Here is a 15,201-nt window from a genome sequence, read left to right as displayed (position 1 = left end):
TTGTTATTGTTGTGTTGTTGTGTCTCTAACGCCTCTCCCCTGCCCCTCGAGCTGTGCAGTGTTGTGTGGAGTTGAGTTGAGTTGTCGTGTGTTGTGTTGTTGTGTCTCTAACGCCTCTCTCCTGCCCTCTAGCTGTGCAGTGCCTTCCAGGACGACCGCTACCTGTACATGGTGATGGAGTACATGCCGGGCGGGGACCTGGTCAACCTGACCAGCACGTACGACGTGCCCGAGAAGTGGGCCAAGTTCTACACGGCCGAGGTGGTTCTGGCCCTGAACGCCATCCACGCCATGGGCTTCATCCACCGGGACGTCAAGCCCGACAACATGCTGCTGGACCGGCACGGACACCTCAAACTGGCCGACTTCGGCACCTGCATGAAGATGGACGCGGTCAGCACCCCCCGCTCACCGCCATTTTACACCTGCCCTGACACGGACGGACACTGCGTGTTACATACTGACCGCAAAGGCCCAATTCTGGACGGACAGACAGATGGACACTGTGTGTTACATACTGACTATAAAGGCCCAATTCTGGACGGACAGACAGACGGACACTGTGTGTTATATACTGACTATGAAGGCCCAATTCTGGACCGACAGACAGACGGACACTGCGTGTTACATACTGACCGTAAAGTCCCAATTCTGGACAGACAGACAGATGGACACTGTGTGTTACATACTGACTATAAAGGCCCAATTCTGGAAGGACAGACAGATGGACACTGTGTGTTACATACTGACTATAAAGGCCCAATTCTGGACGGACAGACAGACGGACACTGTGTGTTACATACTGACTATGAAGGCCCAATTCTGGACCGACAGACAGACGGACACTGCGTGTTACATACTGACCGTAAAGTCCCAATTCTGGACAGACAGACAGATGGACACTGTGTGTTACATACTGACTATGAAGGCCCAATTCTGGACCGACAGACAGACGGACACTGCGTGTTACATACTGACCGTAAAGTCCCAATTCTGGACAGACAGACAGATGGACACTGTGTGTTACATACTGACTATAAAGGCCCAATTCTGGACGGACAGACAGACGGACACTGAATGCCATACTGACTGTAGAAGGTAATGCCTGGACTGACAGACAGACACTACAGGACACATACTGACAATAGAAGTTAATGCCTAAACATTACATTACATTAAATGACATTTAGCAGACGCTCTTATCCAGAGCGACGTACAACGAAGACAACCAGACGTAAACAGACAGACAGACAAACATTGATGAGACACGATTATACTCTCACAGACTACAAACTCAAGAACACTCCTAGATAGACAGAGAGACATTGTTCTGGTGTAAAAGAGATGGTTCTGGTGTAAAAGAGATGGGACTGTGTTTTTGAGAGAGTGGTGTGGGAGTTTGTGTTTGTATGTGTGTGTGCGTGTGGTATGAGAATGAGAGAGAGAGTGGTGTGTGAGTTTCTGTTTGTATCTGTGTGTGAGGGAGACGTGTCAGTCAGGAGTACTGTTAGCTGATATTGACTTCCTTGTTGGCTCTGCACTGTGCTGACTCTATCAGGTGCTGTTAGCGCTGCAGTGGGTCTCAGTGGTAGAAGATTTCCCCTCCTGTGCTCCCGCAGGGAGGCTGAGCTCCTCAGTAAGACAGGCTCCAGTGAGGGAGGGAGCAGGTTTTTGGCAGCCGGAGTGGGGATTCACCCCAGTCACGTGCGTGCACTTTCACGGATAAACACACTAATGCTGTGTCAACAAGTCTGCTGCCTGATTCAGCCTCCGTCTGACCGCTGGTGCAAGTCCACAGACCAGGCCTCAGCTCAGCAGGCTAAACTTTCCTGTGGGGCTGATGGGAAATGTAGTCCGTCTGGCCTGTTTGCGGTGCCTTCACGCCGCCTCTCTGGACTTCGCCTCCCATAAGCACCGGCGTGAAATCCTGCTTGTTGAACTCTGACAGCTGTGGTCGTGCTGAAGAGGTTGAACTTCCTCCTTGGCTTGGAATGTGTGTAACATTAATCTTCCCCCCGTGCCTGTGGATAGCTGTGCATCACCGCCACCTGGTGGACAGAGTGGATATGTGCGGGAATTTTTTATTTTTTTATTTTTTTGTACATTTTTAGTGTCCGGAAGTTTAAACGGCTTGAAATTCAAATCAGTTTGTCTTGGGAACAACGCAGAGGGACAGATTCGAAACCTTTTTACACACACCGCACGATTCATTTCAATGGAAATGGGTAGATTAGTCAGCTTGGGAGAAACAAAACAAAATGTGTTTTTTCTATTTGACCTGATGTGACTTCGCATGTGAATTTGATACCGCGGTCACTGGTATTAGAATTCACCGGCATACAGTCAACTCGCACTGTCGTCTGTTGATCAGGAATACATTATATTTACAGATTTACAGTATTACAATAGGTAATTTCGGACTTCTAACGGTCAAGAGAGGAATTGCAGCAACAAACGCCTTCAAACCACAACACTGTTTATCCCACCCCCTTCTCTGTGAATATGCTGACGTTGAAACGCCATTGGCTGTGGCAATTTTCAGCCAATGAGCTTGAATTACTGAACAGCTATATTATGTTTTGTTAGTGTGCCGGCCCGTCAACTGCATATTCTGAAACCCGAATTTAAGGACTATAAACACAGGCGGAGGGTGAGTCAACATGTCAGTGAGCCTTTTTCAGTGATGGGAAGATATTTACAATGGTTTTGTGGCAAGGTTTTAACACAAAAAACCTTACCTATTGTACCTAAAATTTCCCTCGGGATGAATAAAGTATCTATCTATCTATCTTTAAATTAATTCTGTATTATGCAGTTCACAGTATGACCACAGGGGGGAGATTCTGTATTCTGCCGGGCGAGTGCAGGGCACTTGCAGGCAGCAGACTTTGAGGACACGCTGGAGACGCTGCCTGTCTGTCAGACAGCTGAGTCAGACTGAGGGTGAGAAAACAGCAGTGACAGCGATGGCGGTGATGGACGGCGTTTATTTAGCGCCTCTCAGCGTCTGAAAGGGCCCCTCGCGTCGGAGCCAGTGTGTGGAGCCCACCCGGGTGAGACGCACGGCGGCCATTTTTACCTGGACCCTCGCCACGCGTCAGAGTCTTCTCTTACTCTCCCCAGCGAGGACGGGCGAAACTAAGACGGGCGAAACTAAGACGGGCTCTGATTTACAGTCTACTGACTACCTGCCTGAGGGATACCGTGGGTTAAAACAGCTGTGTGTCAACCGATTTAATTGAATTTCAGTTTGTTTCCGGGAACTGACTGAATTGAAATGGACTTGAGTGAAAGCAGTGTACACTTGTCTGTCGCTCTGAAACAGTACAGATGTCTGTGTGCAGAATTAAACAGGGTGGTCAGTGAATCATGGGTGAGTGAGTGATGGATGGATGGATGGTGGTAAAGGAGGAGTGCAGTGAGTGATGGATGGTGGTAAAGGAGTGTGGTGGTTGATGGGTGGATGGTGGGAAAGGAGGTGTAATGGTTGATGGATGGATGGATGGATGGTAGTAAAGGAGGTGTAATGGTTGATGGATGGATGGATGGATGGTGGTGAAGGAGTACAGTGATGGTTGGATGGTGGTAAAGGAGTGTGGTGGTTGATGGGTGGATGGTGGGAAAGGAGGTGTAATGGTTGATGGATGGATGGATGGATGGATGGTAGTAAAGGAGGTGTAATGGTTGATGGATGGATGGATGGTGGTGAAGGAGGTGTAGTGATGGATGGATGGATGGATGGTGGTAAAGGAGGTCAGTGACTGACGGGGGGATGGATGGATGGTGGTGAAGGAGGTGTAATGGTTAATGGATGGATGGATGGATGGTGGTAAAGGAGGTGTAGTGATGGATGGATGGATGGATGGTGGTAAAGGAGTGCAGTGACTGACGGGGGCATTGTGTTCCTCAGACGGGCATGGTGCGTTGTGACACAGCGGTGGGCACTCCAGACTACATCTCCCCTGAAGTGCTCAAGTCGCAGGGCGGCGACGGTTACTATGGACGCGAGTGTGACTGGTGGTCCGTGGGCGTCTTCATCTTCGAGATGCTGGTCGGTGAGTCAACCGGTCCTGTGTGTGTGTGTGTCCTGTGTGACTGTGGTTGAGCTGACCGGGTCTGGTCACACACTGCCCCTCTCTCTCTTTCTTCCTCTTACCCCCCCTCCCTATTCCCCATCTTTCTCTCCCCCCTCTTTTCTCTCTCTCTCTCTCTCTCTCCATCATTCACTCCCTCTCTCTTTCTCTCTCTCTCTCTCTCCCTCTCTCCCCCCTCACTCTCCTTCCCCCACCTCTCTCCCCCTCTCACTCCCTCTCCCTCCCTCTCTTCCCCTCTCACTCCCTCTCTCTCTCTCACTCCCTCTCTCTCTCACTCCCTCTCTCTCTCTCTCTCTCTCTCACTCTCTCACTCCCTCTCTCTCTCACTCCCTCTCACTCTCTCTCTCTCTCCCTCACTCTCTCTCTCTTTCTCTCTCTCTCTCTCTCTCTCTCTCTCTCTCTCTCTCTCTCTCTCCTAGGTGACACGCCCTTTTATGCGGACTCCCTGGTGGGGACCTACAGTAAGATCATGGACCACACAAACTCGCTTAACTTCCCCGACGACGTGGAGATCTCCAATGACGCCAAGAACCTCATCTGTGCCTTTCTAACGGACAGGTGGGAACCCACGAGTCGATCGAAATCATCCCAAACGCACGCCGAACGCACGCCGAACGCACGCCGAACGCACGCCGAACGCACGCCGAACGCACGCCGAACGCACGCCAAACGCACACCAAACGCACACCAAACGTACACCAAACGCACACCAAACGCACACCACGCCTTCAAACCACAACACTGTTTATCCCACCCCCTTCTCTGTGAATCCATCCACCCTCTCACTGACCCCTTACTCACTCAGTTGCACACAGACATGCTTACTCTCCTACACACACTTACTCATAACAGAAACAGTCTGCAGAGTGCAGTCTGGCAGTTCAAACACTCCTTCTGTGACAAATGTTTGTGAACACTTTGTGAATGATTTATATAGATCTTTGGTTCATTATAATACCTCTCTTAACGGGTGATGGTTGACATTTTTATGTGTTTTATCATGCTAATATCGATGATGCATAAATAACACACATTCCCTGATGGTTTCTCACACCGTATTGAATGAGGTCGTGCCTTTTAAGATGTGACATCACGGATTTTCATAGCTGAACATTCTAATGCTGATGTCACAATCGCTGCCGGTAATTGAAAGCAGTGGAGTTCTGGAACACAGGCTTTGAATTTAGGAGCAAACATTCCAAAAAAACAAAAACCCTGCTCTTCAAATGGTTCATCATGTAGACAGGCTGCTTTTAACAGGCTGTGGGTCAGCCGGCAAGCACGAAGGGTTGAAACCAAATCTGTCCAAGCACTGTGCCGGGGAGAGGTGACCGCTGTGATCCTGGATCAGAGTTCACATTCAGGTTAACAGCACTGAAGGCTGAAAGCACTGACCCTGGATCAGTATTCAGTTTCTGGGACATTAGCGTTCGTGTTTATATTGCTGTGTTCATGACTGGAAACCATCCAATGGAGCAACCAGTTTTGAACTGACTTCAGTGGGCAAATTAGCTTTTTAGCTCCAGAGGGCTTAATGAACTGCAGTACCTCTTGCTTGGCTTCTGCAGGGAATGTGGATCCCTGGTCCCCCCTGCTTCCTGTGGCATGTAAAGCACTTCCCAGGTCAGCGGGGTCAGCAGCGGGGAATGAATGCGCTGACGACGGGGCGGCTGTGCTAACGCGCTAACCCCCGCTCCTGTCTGCGCTGTCCCCGTGAGCCCCAGTTACCTGCAGTCTGTAGAGAGTGTGCTAACGTGCTAACGCGCTAACCTCCGCTCCTGTCTGCGCTGTCCCGGTAAGCCCCAGTTACCTGCAGTGTGTAGAGAGTGTGCTAACGCGCTAACCCCCGCTCCTGTCTGCGCTGTCCCCATAAGCCCCAGTTACCTGCAGTGTGTAGAGAGTGTGCTAACGCGCTAACCTCCGCTCCTGTCTGCGCTGTCCCGGTAAGCCCCAGTTACCTGCAGTGTGTAGAGAGTGTGCTAACGCGCTAACCCCCGCTCCTGTCTGCGCTGTCCCGGTAAGCCCCAGTTACCTGCAGTGTGTAGAGAGTGTGCTAACGCGCTAACCTCCGCTCCTGTCTGCGCTGTCCCCGTAAGCCCCAGTTACCTGCAGTGTGTAGAGAGTGTGCTAACGTGCTAACCTCCGCTCCTGTCTGCGCTGTCCCCGTAAAGCCCCAGTTACCTGCAGTGTGTAGAGAGTGTGCTAACGCGCTAACCTCCGCTCCTGTCTGCGCTGTCCCCTTAAGCCCCAGTTACCTGCAGTGTGTAGAGAGTGTGCTAACGTGCTAACCTCCGCTCCTGTCTGCGCTGTCCCCGTAAAGCCCCAGTTACCTGCAGTGAGTAGAGAGTGTGCTAACGCGCTAACCTCCGCTCCTGTCTGCGCTGTCCCGGTAAGCCCCAGTTACCTGCAGTGTGTAGAGAGTGTGCTAACGCGCTAACCTCCGCTCCTGTCTGCGCTGTCCCAGTAAGCCCCAGTTACCTGCAGTGTGTAGAGAGTGTGCTAACGCGCTAACCTCCGCTCCTGTCTGCGCTGTCCCCGTAAAGCCTCAGTTACCTGCAGTGTGTAGAGAGTGTGCTAACGCGCTAACCTCCGCTCCTGTCTGCGCTGTCCCCTTAAGCCCCAGTTACCTGCAGTGTGTAGAGAGTGTGCTAACGTGCTAACCTCCGCTCCTGTCTGCGCTGTCCCCGTAAAGCCCCAGTTACCTGCAGTGTGTAGAGAGTGTGCTAACGTGCTAACCTCCGCTCCTGTCTGCACTGTCCCAGTAAGCCCCAGTTACCTGCAGTGTGTAGAGAGTGTGCTAACGCGCTAACCCCCGCTCCTGTCTGCGCTGTCCCCGTAAAGCCCCAGTTACCTGCAGTGTGTAGAGAGTGTGCTAACGTGCTAACCTCCGCTCCTGTCTGCACTGTCCCCGTAAGCCCCAGTTACCTGCAGTGAGTGGAGAGCCCTGCGGTGACTGAGGCCAAAGAGTTGTGTGTATGAAGTAGTGCTCTGATTTTGAACTTTAACTGCCCCATCCTTCACTTTTGTAATGGGTTTAGGGGGGGCGCGTTTGTTATTTATGACCCTGACACTTGGGGAACATGCCAGTGTGCACACATGTGGACACACACACACACACACACACACACGCACGCACACACATTCTTTTGTCACGGTCTGTGGTTTAACTGCCTTACCCTAGAGAGGATAAGGTTGTTTTTTCAGTGTGAAGTCTTAGGAAGTATGGAGACAGATGCATACCACACTCCGTCTGAAATATGCCGTGTTATGCTTGAACCACACACACGTGCATAAATACACAGACACACAATCGCGGTCTCAAATGCAGAGACAAGGACAAACGCACACACACACGCACAGACTCATGCACACACATGCAAAACTTATCTTTCTTTGATTAAACCCCTCGCGTGTGTGTGTGTGTGTCCGTCCACATGTGAGATATTAAAATGAACACTGACTACAGGTCTCAGACATGGAGCTTTTGGCTTGAAACATCGGTAAGCATCTACAGATGATGTCGCTGATGGTCCGGTCCGGTCCGGATGGTCTGCTCCGGTCCAGACACAGAGCCTTAAAGAGCCTGGCCCCTCCCCTCTGACATCACTTCCTCCCCAGGCTCCCCAGGTGCTGGCGCTGACAGGGAGGGCAGATAGGGGGCGCCACAGAGCCTGTGTTATCTCTCACTGGTGACTCGCTCTAGAGCCTCCCCCGTCTGGGAGGAAATGCCTGTGTGAGGGAGCTCCCTGCGGGGCGGGGGGCAGGAGGGGGGTTTGGGGAGGGAGACACGGAGGGATGGGGCCATAGACATTATTGCATTATCGGCATATGGCAGACGCTCTTATCCAGAGTGACGCACAGTTGATTAGACTAAGCAGGAGACAATCCTCCCCTGGAGCAATGCAGGGTTAAGGGCCTTGTTTAAGGGCCTTGTTTAAGGGCCGTGCTCAAGGGCCCAACGGCTGTGGGGATCTTATTGTGGCTGGACCGGGATTCGAATCACCGACCTTGCGGGTCCCAGTCATGTACCTTAACCGCTACGCTACAGGCCACTACGAGCAGAGGGACGGAGAGGTGGGGTAACGTGACGGAGTGGTGGAGTAACAGACTGAGAGATGGAGAGGTGGAGGAGTGGAGTAGTAGACTGGGAGATAGAGGGCGGGAGAGGTGGAATAACGGACGGAGATGGAGCGGTGGAGTAACGGACTGAGAAGATGGAGGGTTGGAGAGAAGAGAGATGGGATGATGTGAAAGGAGAGTGGTGGCTGACGTGGGTCACTTCCTGTTTACCTTAAAGCACACAGAGCTGTGCGGGTTAATGTGGAACAGATTCCCTTTCTGCTCCTGCAGAGGAGCTCCCCACACACGCGCGCACACACACACACACGGACGCGCACGCACGCACGCACTCACACACTCTCTCACACACATACACACACACGCACATATAGACACCTGCACACACACACACACACACACACACACGCACACACGCATATAGACACACGCATATAGACACACGCATATAGACACACGCATATAGACACACGCATTAGTGTTTAACCGTCATTAGCCTTTAGCTGGAGCACCGTGCCGCTCTGGGTTAGCCTACTGTGTCATTAGCACCTAGCCGTAGCGGTAGCACCACAGTGCTCTGGGTTACTGTGTCATTAGCATTAGCTGTAGCACCATAGTGCTCTGGGTTACTGTGTCATTAGCGTTAGCTGTAGCAGTAGCGCCACAGTGCTCTGGGTTACTGTGTCATTAGCGTTAGCTGTAGCAGTAGCGCCACAGTGCTCTGGGTTACTGTGTCATTAGCGTTAGCTGTAGCGGTAGCACCACAGTGCTCTGGGTTACTGTGTCATTAGCGTTAGCTGTAGCGGTAGCATCACAGTGCTCTGGGTTACTGTGTGATTAGCATTAGCTGTAGCACCATAGTGCTCTGGGTTACTGTGTGATTAGCATTAGCTGTAGCACCATAGTGCTCTGGGTTACTGTGTGATTAGCATTAGCTGTAGCGCCACAGTGCTCTGGGTTACTGTGTGATTAGCATTAGCTGTAGCGGTAGCACCACAGTGCTCTGGGTTACTGTGTCATTAGCGTTAGCTGTAGCGGTAGCACCACAGTGCTCTGGGTTACTGTGTCATTAGCGTTAGCTGTAGCAGTAGCACCACAGTGCTCTGGGTTACTGTGTCATTAGCGTTAGCTGTAGCGGTAGCACCACAGTGCTCTGGGTTACTGTGTCATTAGCGTTAGCTGTAGCGGTAGCACCATGCTGAGCTTGGATACGGTCTCTCTCTGGGCCCCTCACTCTCACTGAGCTGTAGCTGTTCCCTCCTCTCCACACGTGGCACCCCCCCCCCCCCCCCCCAAAAAAAAAGAAAATCCACTATGCCGCCATCTGCCCTTCCGTCTGGGGGGGGGAGTGGGGGAGTCGGGGGAAGGGGGGGAGGCTCCGCTCGAACGTCCCAGCTGTGCAGCAGTCTTGTTTTTCTCCAGGAGAGAGGTGGAAGGAGGGGGGTGAGAGAGAGAGAGAGAGAGAGAGAGAGAGGAAGGGAGGGAGGGAGGGTAGGAATGGAAAGAGAGGGAGGGAGGTAAAGAGAGAGAGAGAGAGAGGCCCCACTTCTCCTCGTTCCCGTTCTCCAGGGTGCGTCTCCAGAGCTACCGGAGAGCTTTACCGCCGCGTTGCTCCGCGTTCTCGGCCGGTTACACTAGCTCTCGCCGTGTCTGCGGGACCGGGACCCGGCTGTGGGGGGTCCGGTGTCTCCATGGCCTGGTCAGTCTGCTCTCCGTCGGGCTGGCTGCTGTGACCCTTTCAGGTCTGCGAGTGAGAGACTTTTTATTCAGGAGTACTGAGAGCGGCAGTTTGCGAGTTGAGGTCACCGTGGGTCACCGACGGAGCAGTCCTCAGTTGCTTGTAGACGGTCTCTGTGTTGGATGGTCGGTCAGAGCTGAATGTTGCAGACTATGGTCGATGTCGGTCAGTGAATGCTTGTCGCCGTTTGATAGCGTGTCAGTTAGTCAGTGCGAGCTCTAGCATGTTAGTTGATTGGCCCGATATTTGGCGGGTTGGTCAGTGAGAGATGCTACATTGTTGGTGACAGGGATGTGGTCAGATTTTTGTCCAGTCTGTGAGCGGTGCTCAGTAGTTTGGTGCAGAGGGTGAGGGGTTGCTGCTGTCGGTGACCTAACTCTAACCCCAGCCCCCTCGCCCCCGTGTCTGTGTGCAGGGAGGTCCGCCTTGGACGCAGTGGCGTGGAGGAGGTCAAACGCCATCCCTTCTTCAAGAACGACCAGTGGACCTTCGACACCATCCGCGAGAGTAAGTCACCCGCCTGCTGGTTCCACATCACTGCTATACCTCGGTACTTCTGCTATACCTCAGTACTTCTTCTATACCTCAGTACTTCTGCTATACCTCAGTACCTCTGCTATACCTCAGTACTTCTGCTATACCTCAGTACTTCTGCTATACCTCAGTACTTCTGCTATACCTCAGTACTTCTGCTATACCTCAGTACTTATGCTATACCTCAGTACTTCTGCTATACCTCAGTACTTCTGCTATACCTGCCTGTAGTGTTTTACTGCTATACCTCTCCGCAGTGGTCTCCTGCTATACCGGTCTACAATCTTCTGTACCTCTCTGCAGTGTTCTATCTCAGTATACTGCAAAACAATTACTGCACGCAGTTTAGTCTTGTAATAAGACTTAAGGTCTTTTTTTTTTTTCTCTCAAATGGAAAAAATTTGCTTGTTTTTGTCTTTTTAGCAAACGTTTGCGGTGTACCTCTGCTATACCCCTCTACAGTGGTTTTCTCTCTCAGTACAGTACTGCTATACCTTTCCCTGCAAACCAAACCCCAATAATCAATCTCAGCATGTATTTTATTTTTATGAAATGGCAGAAGACTTAAAATCTTGTTTATATCACTTTTCTGCAAAATAAGTCAAAGATATAGGCAATAAGGTGAGTGGGACAGTTTGACCGGAGATTTGCAAATTGGCTAAGAACTTTACACTTTTTAAGCAAACAGCAACTTAAAACTAGTATTGTCTACGTGAGAGAAAGAATGAGAAGTTAAGCCTCATTGCACTCATTTCAAGACTAAAACACTTGAGGTTTTTTGCAGTGCATACAGGATACGATCTTGGTAGACGGCTGCTGTACATCAGCACCCAGCTGTTCTTCAGCATGCCACAGCTGTGTCTCAGTGCCCTTCAGTACCGTGGTCCATCTGCTGCTGCTGACTGCCCTGTGGTGCTCTGCTCTGCTGGGGTCTGAGACCACCGGCCTGCCTGTGTGCCCTCCCTCCCTCTGCGCTGTGTGTGTGCTGCTACGCTGACCTGCAGGCACCGCTGTCCTGTCCCTGTGTGTGTGTGTGTGTGTGTGTGTGTGTGTGTGTGTGCTGCTACGCTGACCTGCAGTAGGCTGTAGGGCTGTTCTGTTCTGTCACTGCACCTCTGTGTGCGTCTGTGTGTGCGTCTGTGTGTGTGTCTGTGTGTCTGTGTGTCTGTGTGTGTGTGTGTGTGTGTGTGTGTGTGTCTGTGTCTGTGTGTGTGTGTCTGTGTGTGTGTGTGTGTCTGTGTGTGTCTGTGTGTGTCTGTGTGTGTCTGTGTGTGTCTGTGTGTGTCTGTCTGTCTGTGTCTGTCTGTGTCTGTGTCTGTCTGTGTCTGTGTCTGTGTGTGTGTGTCTGTGTGTGTGTCTGTCTGTGTGTGTGAGTGTGTGAGTGTGTGAGTGTGTGAGTGTGTGAGTGTGTGAGTGTGTGAGTGTGTGAGTGTGTGAGTGTGTGTGAGTGTGTGAGTGTGTGAGTGTGTGAGTGTGTGTGTGAGTGTGTGTGTGTGAGTGTGTGTGTGTGAGTGTGTGTGTGTGAGTGTGTGTGTGAGAGTGTGTGTGTGAGAGTGTGTGTGTGAGAGTGTGTGTGTGAGAGTGTGTGTGTGAGAGTGTGTGTGAGAGTGTGTGTGAGAGTGTGAGAGTGTGAGAGTGTGAGAGTGTGAGAGTGTGAGAGTGTGTGAGTGACTGTCCCTGTGCGTCTGTCTGTCTGTCTGTGTGTGTCTGTGTCTGTGTCTGTGTCTGTGTCTGTGTCTGTGTCTGTGTCTGTGTCTGTGTCTGTGTCTGTGTCTGTGTTTGTGTCTGTGTTTGTGTCTGTCTGTATCTGTGTGTGAGTGTGTGTGTCCCTGTGTCTGTGTGTGATTAAGGGCCGGGCATAACTTCTCATTATGGCTTGGGTTACGCGCTCCAGTCTACTTGTGCCAACTGTGGTTGTTTTGCTAATGTTCCCCAATAGTTCCACCCACGCTCTGCGATGGTTCTTTCAGTGTTCCGTTAACGTTCCACCCGCGTTTCTACCAGCGTTCTGCTGTTGTTCCACCAGTGTTCTGCAAACGTTCCTCCTTGTGTGCTCAAACGGCTAAAGCTAGAGATTTTTGGGGAGGTGTGTGTGTGTGTGTTGACTGTTTTGGGTCAGAGCGACTCTGTAAACACGCCCTCTCTGAAATATCCCTATCTGCTGCGTAATCTGATCTCCAGCTCTGGGAGGGCAGCACGCATTTTGGGAAGGTTGTGGGTTTTTTGGGGAGTGTTGAGCAGGCCACGTTGAGGGGAGGTGGGGGGGAGGGGAGAGGAGGTGTGGAGGTGGGGGAGAGGAGGTGGGGGGGAGGTGAGGAGGTGGGGGGGGAGGGGAGAGGAGGTGGGGTGTGGTGGGGGGGGGGGAGGGGAGAGGAGGTGGGGAGGTGGAGGTGGGGGGGAGAGGAGGTGTGGGGGGGAGGTGGGGGGAGGGGAGAGGAGGTAGGGAGGTGTGGAGGTGGGGAGAGGAGGTGTGGAGGTGGGGAGGTGGGGGTTGTCTGTTGGGCGGTGAGCGCAGCACTAAGCACAGCGCCCCCTCCTGGCGTTCGGGGGGATTGAGGTTCGCTCTGTCCCACGCCACCCTCACTGCAGGAACAGCTGCCCGTCGTTACCCTGCTCCTCTGCCCCACTGCATGCTGGGACACCCGTCTCCACATCTGGCTGCGGCACGCGTCGTCCTCCCTCTCCTTCTCTCTCTCCTTCTCTCTTTCTCTCCCTCTCTCCTCCTCTCACTCCCTCTGTTTTCACTTCATCTCTGCTGCTGGTGTTGCTTTTGCTCTTTACCAATCACTTTCTCTTCTCCTTGTCACTCTCTCTGTGTTTGCTCCTGTCTCTCTGTCTGTAGACTAGCTCCCTTCAGCTCCTCGTTCACTAATGTAATGACAGTGTTTGATCTGGTGAGTCTTTATGGATGATGGTGCAGTGTGGTAACTGGTAGAGTGCTGGGCTTGGAGTTGAAAAGGGTAACACTCCCATGTGGGTCACTGCCCTTGCGTAATTGAATAATACTTTTAAACTGAGTTACTTCAGTAAGACATCTAATTGTGTTAATGTGAAATGTAAAAATGTAATTGTTTTGTAATTGATATGGATTGGAGCTCTTGCTCGATGCAGTAATGTTATTTATCTATACGGGTAGTCTGTGCAGTGCCTTGCATGTCCACCAGGGGGCATTGTGCTGTGTGCTGGCCTTTCACACAGTTCAGACTGTGGCATGAGTTACACTGAGGAAGAGAAGGGAGGCTGTCTGGTGAAGGGTGGGGGGTGAGGTAAAGGATATCGGGAGGTGGGAGACAGCATTGAAAGCCCTGAGTGTGCGGAGGCACAGAGTGGGTACTGTGGGGGAGAGGTGGTGTGGGCCGCAGGTTTAAACACAGCGCCTGCATATTCCGCACACACGCACACTCACACACACTCTCTCTCTCTCTCGCTCTCTCTCACACACACACACACACACACACACACACACACACACACACACTCACACTCACACTCTCTCTCTCTCCCACACACACACACACACTCGCTCGCTCACTCTCTCTCTCCCCCTCCCTCTCTCTCCTCCCTCCCTCGCTCCCTGCCCCCCCCCTCTCTGCAGCTGTAGCTCCTGTGGTCCCGGAGTTGAGCAGTGACATAGACACGAGTAACTTTGATGAGATTGAGGAGGTTAAGGGCGATGTGGAGACCTTCCCCCCTCCGAAGGCCTTCGTGGGGAACCAGCTGCCCTTCGTGGGCTTCACCTACTTCCAAGAGGACCAGTGAGTGTGTGTGTGTGTGTGTGTGTGAGAGTGTGTGTGTGTGTGAGAGTGTGTGTGTGTGTGTGTGAGAGTGTGTGTGTGTGTGTGAGAGTGTGTGTGTGTGTGTGTGTGTGAGAGTGTGTGTGAGAGTGTGTGTGAGAGTGTGTGTGAGAGTGTGTGAGTGAGAGTGAGAGTGAGAGTGAGAGTGAGAGTGAGAGTGAGAGTGAGAGTGAGTGAGTGAGTGAGTGAGTGAGAGAGTGAGAGAGTGAGAGAGTGAGAGAGTGAGAGAGTGAGAGAGTGAGAGAGTGAGAGAGTGAGAGAGTGAGAGAGAGGTATCTCATGGAGCTCCTAGTCTCCTCTTTAAAAGCAGAAATGATGGTAAAAATCTCTCTCCATCCTCCATCTCTCTGTCTCAGGTTGTTAGGTGCCTCAAAACCCAACACTGAGGAGAATGAACATCGGACTTCAGTCAAAGGAGAGGTGAGTGTATTTGTGTGTGCCTGTGTGTGCGTGGGCCTGTGTGTGCATGCGTGTGCGTGTGAGTGTGAGTGTGGTATCGAGAGTATGAAATCCCTGGCTTTGTTTCCTGTAAATAGAGCACATAAATGTGATTAAACAGAATTGAATCTGGAGAGATCTTGGCGGTTATATAAAGACGTGAGGTACCATGAACACTGAGTGCTGTGTGGTTATCTAATGCGTGTGTAAATTGGGTGGACTGAGAGGGGAGCTGTGCAGAGAAGCAGGCACAGACTGAAATGTGAAGTGTGAAGATTTCAAGGGCCGGTCTCGGTTTGATTGACCCCTTCTCCCCCCCCCCCCCCCCCACAGTCAGATCAGCTGCAGAAGAAGGTGCAACAGCTGGAGGGCCAGCTTGGGGCTGAGATGCAGGCCAAAGACGACATGGAGCACAAATACAGGTACGATAGAGATGATTAAGAGCGCAGGTACGATAGAGGTGATTAAGAGCGCAGATACAGGTATGATAGAGGTGATTAAGAGCGCAGATACAATAGAGGTGATT

At 51.8% G+C, this 15,201-nt stretch overlaps 1 protein-coding gene across 4 annotated transcripts in view; it reads left to right on the top strand.

Moving 5' to 3' along the window:
• The window catches only part of rock2a (rho-associated, coiled-coil containing protein kinase 2a), a 74,786-nt gene that overhangs the window by 36,601 nt on the left and 22,984 nt on the right, over window positions 1-15,201 (top strand). For all 4 annotated transcript variants that reach the window (XM_061244144.1, XM_061244135.1, XM_061244124.1 and 1 more), the window contains exons 5-11: window positions 133-393; window positions 3,911-4,055; window positions 4,514-4,652; window positions 10,325-10,416; window positions 14,039-14,198; window positions 14,594-14,657; window positions 15,009-15,097. In XM_061244144.1, coding sequence (XP_061100128.1) covers window positions 133-393; window positions 3,911-4,055; window positions 4,514-4,652; window positions 10,325-10,416; window positions 14,039-14,198; window positions 14,594-14,657; window positions 15,009-15,097 — 950 coding nt within the window. The remainder of the gene's footprint in view (window positions 1-132; window positions 394-3,910; window positions 4,056-4,513; window positions 4,653-10,324; window positions 10,417-14,038; window positions 14,199-14,593; window positions 14,658-15,008; window positions 15,098-15,201) is intronic.

Source organism: Conger conger, chromosome 1 (assembly GCF_963514075.1).
Source record: "Conger conger chromosome 1, fConCon1.1, whole genome shotgun sequence".
Lineage (NCBI taxonomy): Eukaryota > Metazoa > Chordata > Actinopteri > Anguilliformes > Congridae > Conger > Conger conger.
This window is presented reverse-complemented; position numbering and strand designations above follow the sequence as displayed.